This window comes from Apis cerana, linkage group LG3 (assembly GCF_029169275.1).
Source record: "Apis cerana isolate GH-2021 linkage group LG3, AcerK_1.0, whole genome shotgun sequence".
Classification (NCBI taxonomy): Eukaryota; Metazoa; Arthropoda; class Insecta; order Hymenoptera; family Apidae; genus Apis; species Apis cerana.
This window is the reverse complement of record NC_083854.1, coordinates 4,652,124-4,660,442: the sequence shown is the minus strand read 5'-3', so window position 1 is coordinate 4,660,442 and position 8,319 is coordinate 4,652,124. Positions and strand designations below refer to the sequence as shown.

The following is an 8,319-nucleotide window of genomic DNA, read 5'->3' as shown; positions in this document are numbered from 1 at the left end:
ATGATGTAGGTATATCATTTAAATAAATTATTATGTTATTTCTATCTTTTACAAATATAAATACATTCTCTCTCTCTCTCTCTCTCTCTCTCTCTCTCTCTCTCTCTCTCTCTCTCTCTCTCTCTCTCTCTCTCTCTCTCTCTCTCTCTCTCTCTCTCTCTCTCTCTCTCTCTCTCTCTCTCTCTCTCTCTCTCTCTCTCTCTCTCTCTCTCTCTCTCTCTCTCTCTCTCTCTCTCTCTCTCTCTCTCTCTCTCTCTCTCTCTCTCTCTCTCTCTCTCTCTCTCTCTCTCTCTCTCTCTATGCGCGTGTGTGTGTGTATGTATATATATATAAAGAATAATTTTGAACATTAAAAAAATTATATCTATTCTATATTCTATTATTTTTATCTCTAATAATATTATGTATACTCCGATTTCTTGTATATCATCAATTATCTCAATAAAATTAAAAACTAATAAATATTATTTATATTACTTTTCAATTTCCATATAAAGGAAAAAAGTTCATAATTTTTTTGCATATCATTTTTAAATATTAATAATAATATAATATTAATATTAATAATAAAAATATTAAATATTTTTAAGAAATCTTTTAAAAATTATAAAAAAATTAATATAAGAATATATTTAAAATATGACTAGAAGAATATATTATAAGAGCTAAATATAAAAATGACTTACCAAGAACTCCATATTGTTGTGGAGTAAGTCTTACATCACCATCTGGACCTCCTGGAACAGAAGATATAAGTGATACTCGATCACTTATATGGCTTCTGCTGCTAGCCTCACTTTTTCTTGCCCATGATGCTTGTGATAATGCATCTATATATAGAAAAAACATTATGCAATTTTATTTTAATATTATAAAACTTTATACTTATTAATCACAATTACTAAATATCTATTTATAAATTTATAATTTATATAGTTTATATAGTTTATATTTTAGTTTAGATTACCAAAATTAGAACTTTTTGCAGCAGCATATCTTTGTTTTAATTCTCTTAAAGGTCTTCTTGAAGAAGGAAGAGGATGTCTTCTTCGTCTTTTTAAAAATTGTGCTAATCCTCCTAATAGTAATGATCCTCCCGTAAGACAAATAATAAAAATCTACAAAAAGAAAAACAAAATATTAAAATATTATTAATTACTTTATTACGAAGTAATATCATACGGAATAATAATACAAATATTTTTCAGATTATTAAAAAGAATAATATAATAAAAAAAATATGAAATATCATTTTTTAAATATTATGTAATGTCAAAATTATTGAATGTAAATATATTTATTCTAACCTCAAAAAGAGATACTTGCTTTTTGAGTTCTAGATAAATTTATCGATGGCAGTGAAATTATATAACGTTTATACAATGCACCTAAAAACTGCTGCGCGTTAAAAATGGACATTGCAAATATATTTGTTATAAATAAATACAAATTAAGTTTCACACACAACTTTAATCAACGAACAAACATAAGTTTCAGAAAAAACACTGCATTGAAAGCATTCGTTTGTGCGGTAAATATTCAAAGTATAACCTATTACTATATTCATATAAGATGTGTATAAGCCAACGCTATTTTATTCCAAAAAACATCTTTCTAAATGTATTCAGAGATGGCACTTAATTCTTAATTTCCGTCTATCTTATCCTATCTTTGAATGAAATGTTTTCGGTATTAAAGAGATAGCGCTAATAGTCAATTTTTCTTATCTCTTCCTATGCTTTTTTTTTATGCATTATTTTCCTTGTTTACATATATTTCATTATATTTCATTATTATTTCACTAATTTTTATTTTGTTTTTATCCTTTTTTTGTTTATTTACTCTTGACACTATTTTACAGACAAAATATGAGATATCAATTTTAACAAAACTTTATCATTCCTATTTTAGAATTATAATCTTAATATTTTTATTCATAATTATAATTTTTAATAAAAAATAAGATAATATATATTTTTGATTTTACAATATGTCTAGAATTACAATTTCACAAATTTGCAATTAAAATTTTATAAAAAATTACTGAAATACATATTTTTTATTATGAAAACTTTAGTTAATAATTTAAAAAAAAATATTAAAAAATAAACATTTTTATTACTTGAATACAAATTCATACACTTCTTATAAAGTTATAATAATTCTTTTTTTATTCCATATTGTCCCAATCACAAAAGTCAAAGTCTTCTTCATTCATATCAAGTAATTCTTTAAATTCTTCTGTAGTACAAGATTGATTTTGTGATACGATATTTTTTGTTATATTTTCATTATTTTGTACTGTTTTTTTTTCAACTTCATGTTTATATTGTTCATTATTAATGAAAAAACTTAAAGTTTTTTGTTTTGAATTTAATCCTTGTGTAGTACAATCAATATCTTTCAAAGAAAAATCTTGATCCAGTCCAACTTCGTTCAATACGTTCATTTTTTTCTGAATTAAAGGCCATAAATAATCATCTGCTGTATGTTTCGCAATTAAATATTGAATAATAACATTTTTGTATTGACCAATTCTATGTACTCTATCTTCTGCTTGACATAAAATCTATAATAAAATATTTTAAATAAATTTAATTTTTAATTTTATATAACTATAACAATAATTTCAAAAATAATATAAGCAATAAATACTCCAGGATTCCAAAACAATTCTGCAAAAATTACGAGTTGTGCTGCTGTAAGTGTAATTCCGGCGTTTGCTGCAGTAATTGATAATACTGCTGCAATATAAGAATCATTGTTTTGAAATTTATCAATTTCATATTTTCTGCGTTCTGGATTCATTTTCCCATCAATTCTAATGAATCTAAAACATTCATACAATTTTGCGAATAAATAAAAATTTTATCTTTCTATAATGCTATATATCATGCCCTTTATACTAGATATAAATATGCAATTTGATAATTTATGGAAATTCATAATTTAAATATTAAAAATAAAAAAACAATTATTGAAATCAATATATTTAAGATATCAATATTTATTTTCAATGCCAATTTGATTATAAAATACTTTTAAATCATTGTAAATTAAAGTTAAATATAATATTCTTTATTATCTATATTCTTAACAGAAAATTTACATATTTATGTCTTTGGCATAAAGGTAACAATATAATCAATATAATCAATATAATTACTACGTACTTTATATTCATAAATTCCAAAACTTCACAAATAGCATTTAGAATATTATGATGATGAGCAAATATAATACATTTTTGTTTATTTACAAATAATTTTGAAACATAATCACTGAAACATTATTACCATTTACAAATATTATTGATTCAAAATAATATTTATTAAATAATATATTATTATACTTATAATAATATTATTTACCATATAGCCTTTTGTTTAGCAATACTAGATTCATTATAATATTGCAAAAGAGTATTATGTTTTTCTAAGTTATTTAAAACTTTTTTTTCTAGCTTTTTAGATATTTCTAACATTTCTTTACCAATTTTTATTAAATCTGGATTTAATAAAATAACTTCCCTAAAATTTATTTGATAAAATAAACATTTATAATTATTATAAAGATATATATTTATATATAATTTTAAGATATTAATATTATTTTTTACCTTTTTTTTATTGGTAATTGAATTAGAATATCATTTTTTAATCTTCGAATTATACAACTGCGTTTTAATAATAAGTGCAATTCTTGCATATTTGATGATCCTGTAAAATCCCATCCAAATGAAGTTTTTTCTCCTGCGCAATATCGAGTTCCATATTCATGATATCTATATAAATATAATTTTTTTTTATTTGTGCATATATTATATATAAGAAATATTATATTACCCCATAAAATTTGGCATTATAAGATTTATTTGAGAATATAATTCTATAGGTCTTGATAACGCGGGCGTTCCTGATAGCAAAACAACATGACGTGCTTGCAAAACTATACATTGTGCAGCCTTAAATCTTGCAGTTTTCGAACTTTTTAAGACATGAGATTCATCCTAATATATAAATTTCTATATTTCAATAAAATATTACAATATATAATTACTATATTACTATATGTATAAGATATTTATAACATACCAAAATAACAAAACCAAAAATTTTGCATTGAAATGTGTCTACAGCTCGTACTAAGAGATCATATGTTGTAATAACAATTTTACTATCATCAATAATATCTTTTGTATTTGCAAATTGATAAATATAATGTGTAGGTACAGATGGCAAAAATGTATATATTGCTTCTGCCCATTGATACCTGAAATATATTTTGAAATATATTGAAATTATGATTATAATGAAATATATATATTTATATAACATATATACAATATACATTTATATAGTATTCTATATAGTATTTTTCATTGTCAAACCTCATTGAAGAAGGTACAATTATAAGAAGAGGCCAATTTTTCCTGAAATAATGTGCAATGCCTAATGCTTGAATAGTCTTTCCTAAACCCATATCATCAGCAATCATACAACGACCTCCTTTAGATATTCCATAACTAAAAATAACAAATTTAATATTATTTGATTTAAAAAATTTGTTAAAATACAATACAATAAATTATAAAAATATAATCATAAAATACAATAAATCACATACCATATTCCTTCTCGTTGAAATGGCATTATATTTTCTAATAATTTAGGATCAATATCTGATAGATCAATATTTTCAGTTGTATTTATTGAAGTATCATTTTTTCTAAATATCTAAAAAACATTTAAAATATATAAATCCATATATATATATTTATATTTATATTATATAATATATATTTCAATGTACCTGAAGAACTATTTTTGGTAATCCTATAATTTGTACATCAGATTTGAAATTAATAATTTTTTCCATTAATGCTTCGTAATCTTTCAAATGAAAACTCCAATTTTTAGTTTTCATATCTAAAATATATATCATATTTTATAAATATTATTTTTTATTTTAAATATTAAATTATTAACTAATAAAATTATATCAAATATATATTTTATATTACCATATGTTCTGCTTGAAATTGTTTTTAATGTTTCGATAAGTGGAGGAAAATATGATGAAATTTCTAACATAAATCTTGTATCACTTATCATATAACATTTTCCTGTAATAGAAGATTTTTGACCAAAAAAATTTTGAGCTGATATAGGATTAAAACGTTCTTTTTGTTTATTGAATTTTGCATTATTTTTATCAGAATTACTTCCAAATTTTGTTTTGAAATTAATATATTTTGATTGACCATATCCCAAAACTTTTGTATTATTATTTGATTTATTTTCTTTAATTAAAATATTATCATTAGAAGAAATATTATTTCCTATATTTGTAGAATTAAATGAACTGTTTTTTAATTGAGCTTGTTGTTTACGTTGTATAGCTAATAAACGTTTTTTTTCAATTTCTTCTTGAGAATAATTCATGCCTAAAATTTTAAAAATGTTATTTAAATATTTTTGTATTATAATTATAAATCTGATACATATATATGTATATAATGTATACCTTTCTTTGTATATATTCTTTGTATATTTCTGTGTATATTTCTTTGTATATTTCTTTGTATATATTTTTTTATAAATCTTGAATAGTCAATATGATTTTACAAAATACATAACAATATATAGTTTTTTCATTTTCTTCTATTTTATAATTTAAATTAATTTAATAACTTATTTTATTGATAGTTATTGTTTAAAGTTATTGTATTGCTTCTATTTAATTTGAATGATACTATTTTACTATCTAGGGAAAAATTTCATTCTCAATCATTATATTTCCAGTAACTTCTTGATAGTTATATTTCCAGTAACTTTTGAACATAATATGATTGGTTTTACTTTTAGTAATAAATTTGTATATAAGACAGTATATGATCTATCTTTAAAATTTAATTTTAATGCTCATAAATGATATATTTTTATATTTTAACTTTTTTTTTATGAAATTTTAATATGATAAAAAATCATTTTTTTTTTTAAAACATTTTTAAACGTATTTCTTACACAATTTTAACAATTTAAGTTAAATTTGTATGTTTCTGAATAAAACTGTGTTAATATTTAAAACAACTTAGCTTTTTAACACTGGTATTTGTATATAATTCAAATGTTTTATAATATTTTATATATATCTATATATAATTTAAGTATATCTCTCTCTTTTTTTTCATAGTCCGAATTTATTTTCAATATATGATAGTCAAGTTCTACAATAAATATGATGTCAACGTCAAAGTTACCAATATCACGTATGTATTTTACAAAATTGTAATTAATAAATTCAAATAATTATTTTTTATTAAATTTTAGCTGATGATCATGAATTTGTTGTTCCACAAAAATCGATTAAAACACCGACTCATATGAAAATGTGGGAAAAATCCGAAGCATATTTTGTAAGAATTTTTATAATTTTTTTTTAATTCATAAAATCATAATCTTTAAGTATCTTCAAATACATGAAAAAAATATAAGAATGCTTTTGTAGGAATATTTGGGATTTATATTAGCTTTGAATGAATCAGTTCAAGGAAAAGCTTTAGATGTTGAATGCCCACAAAGTCCTGCAATAGGAAATGTTATTAAAATGCTTAATGAATTTGATGAATGGATAACACAAATACCTCCCACTGAACAGCCCCAACGTTTTGGAAATAAATCATTTAGAATATGGCATGAAAGATTACAACAAGTAAATATAATATATTTTTATATGAAAATCTTCAAAATTTTTTGATTAATAATATTTCAGAATGGAATAACAAAATTACAAAAAGTATTGCCACAAAAATTACATAGAGCAGTTCCAGAAATAGTTCAATATTTATGTGAAGGCTTTGGGAATGCAACACGTATAGATTATGGCACAGGACATGAAATGGCATTTTTAATGTTTTTATGTTGTATGTTCAAAATTGGTGCTTTTACACAAGATGATAAAGTTGCAGTAGTAATAAAAATATTTAATAGGTAATTTATTTTTTATTTAATTTAAAAATCAATATGTTATATATTCTTAAAATTAAAAAAATAAAATTATTTATGTTTTTTAAAGATATTTGGAATTAGTACGTAGATTACAATTAACTTATCGGATGGAACCAGCAGGTAGTCATGGTGTATGGAGTCTAGATGACTATCAATTTGTTCCTTTTATATGGGGAAGTGCTCAATTAATTGGTATTATTTTGTTTCCGTTTTTTATTATAATAATATATTTAAAACATATATATATAAACATACATAAAATAAATATTTTAGGACATTCTCGTATAGAACCTCGTCATTTTGTTGAACCAGATATTGTTCAAACATATAGCAAGCAATATATGTTTCTTGGTTGCATTGAATTCATTTCAAAGGTTTGTATATATGCATGTATACATAGTATATGTATAGATGGTATAGTTTAATTTTTTTTTTAAATTTTAAATTATTGAATTATTATATATTATATATTGAATTATATATTGAATTATTTTAGGTAAAAACAGGTCCATTTGCTGAACATTCAAATCAATTATGGAATGTGAGTGCAGTGTCTACATGGGTCAAAGTAAATAGTGGACTTATTAAAATGTATAGAGTTGAGGTAAATATTATTGTTAATAATTTGTAAATTAAATATAATTTTTAAATATATTTTTATATTAAAAAATTTTATATTTTAAATATTAGGTTCTGGCGAAATTCCCTGTTATTCAACATGTTTTGTTTGGTTCTTTATTGTCAATAAAATCTGTATCTGTTCCCCCTGTTAAAAAGGATTCTCGTCGAGATGAGCCTGTGCAACCATCTCCAATTCAATAATATGCTTCATATTTGTTGATGTAGTTTGTAGCAAACATTCGATATTTATAATAAAATTTTACATTTCAAGTATATAATTGATAAATTAAATTTCAAGTACATTATTATAAATAATTTTATTATGTAGATATTTATCATTAAATAATAAAATATATTTTATATAAATTTTAATTTTAAAAAATTTATGTAAAAAATTTATGTGAAAAATTTAAAGTGCAAAAAATTGACATTAATTAGCAATGTACTACATAAACAGATATTGTAATAATTATTTATTGTAAATAAAATTTATATATTATAAAAAGTGATTCATAACGTATTCAAACATATTGTTAGAAAGATTACTTCAATGTTATATTAAATATTTAGTAAATTTTTGCACTTAATTAGTTGTATAATTTATTTATTTACAAATATATATTCTCTCTTACATGAAAAAATTTTGTCAATATTGTTTTCTTATATATAATATATAAACATGCAAATT

At 21.7% G+C, this 8,319-nt stretch overlaps 3 protein-coding genes across 6 annotated transcripts in view; 1 reads left to right on the top strand and 2 right to left on the bottom strand.

The window, feature by feature from the left end:
- The window catches only part of LOC107993869 (mitoguardin), a 32,505-nt gene extending 31,046 nt beyond the window's left edge, over nt 1-1,459 (bottom strand). The window contains exons 1-3 of the mRNA XM_017050523.3: nt 1,327-1,459; nt 968-1,118; nt 687-830 (exon numbers count right to left, since the gene is read on the bottom strand). Coding sequence (XP_016906012.1) covers nt 687-830; nt 968-1,118; nt 1,327-1,419 — 388 coding nt within the window. The 5' untranslated portion in view covers nt 1,420-1,459. The remainder of the gene's footprint in view (nt 1-686; nt 831-967; nt 1,119-1,326) is intronic.
- On the top strand, nt 1,389-8,140 carry LOC107993871 (serine/threonine-protein phosphatase 2A activator). Of its 4 annotated transcripts, none has more exons than XM_062072358.1 (9): nt 1,389-1,531; nt 6,196-6,271; nt 6,333-6,418; nt 6,511-6,714; nt 6,775-6,992; nt 7,078-7,202; nt 7,284-7,384; nt 7,507-7,614; nt 7,701-8,140. In XM_062072358.1, exons 2-9 carry the CDS (start codon nt 6,241-6,243, stop codon nt 7,830-7,832), a joined length of 1,005 nt encoding a protein of 334 aa, XP_061928342.1. In that variant the 5' UTR covers nt 1,389-1,531; nt 6,196-6,240; the 3' UTR covers nt 7,833-8,140. The 4 variants fall into 4 exon arrangements, with proteins under 4 accessions (XP_061928342.1, XP_016906017.1, XP_061928343.1 ...); XM_062072359.1 differs by lacking the exon at nt 1,389-1,531 and adding an exon at nt 5,968-6,110; XM_017050528.3 differs by having other exon boundaries at nt 7,078-7,384.
- Nucleotides 2,099-5,887, bottom strand: LOC107993873 (SWI/SNF-related matrix-associated actin-dependent regulator of chromatin subfamily A-like protein 1). Its single transcript, XM_017050532.3, has 12 exons — nt 5,527-5,887; nt 5,024-5,446; nt 4,813-4,928; nt 4,627-4,736; nt 4,391-4,525; nt 4,095-4,272; nt 3,846-4,009; nt 3,620-3,784; nt 3,372-3,530; nt 3,174-3,281; nt 2,656-2,830; nt 2,099-2,569 (listed from the first exon to the last, which is right to left on the bottom strand). Exons 2-12 carry the CDS (start codon nt 5,442-5,444, stop codon nt 2,171-2,173), a joined length of 2,130 nt encoding a protein of 709 aa, XP_016906021.1. The 5' UTR covers nt 5,445-5,446; nt 5,527-5,887; the 3' UTR covers nt 2,099-2,170.
- Nucleotides 8,141-8,319: the final 179 nt, after the last annotated feature.

What these genes read in the sequence shown, in the direction of transcription:
- LOC107993873 (XM_017050532.3), bottom strand. Translation starts at nt 5,444, where the DNA reads ATGAATTATTCTCAAGAAGAAATTGAAAAAAAACGTTTATTAGCTATA. An exon ending in AATTTCAAGCAGAACATATG is followed by an intron (nt 4,929 to 5,023) that starts GTAATATAAAAT and finishes TATATATTTTAG; the next exon opens with ATATGAAAACTAAAAATTGG. An exon ending in CAATTACCAATAAAAAAAAG is followed by an intron (nt 3,531 to 3,619) that starts GTAAAAAATAAT and finishes AATAAATTTTAG; the next exon opens with GGAAGTTATTTTATTAAATC.
- LOC107993871 (XM_017050528.3), top strand. Translation starts at nt 6,241, where the DNA reads ATGATGTCAACGTCAAAGTTACCAATATCAC. An exon ending in GCATTGAATTCATTTCAAAG is followed by an intron (nt 7,385 to 7,506) that starts GTTTGTATATAT and finishes GAATTATTTTAG; the next exon opens with GTAAAAACAGGTCCATTTGC. An exon ending in TTAAAATGTATAGAGTTGAG is followed by an intron (nt 7,615 to 7,700) that starts GTAAATATTATT and finishes TTTAAATATTAG; the next exon opens with GTTCTGGCGAAATTCCCTGT.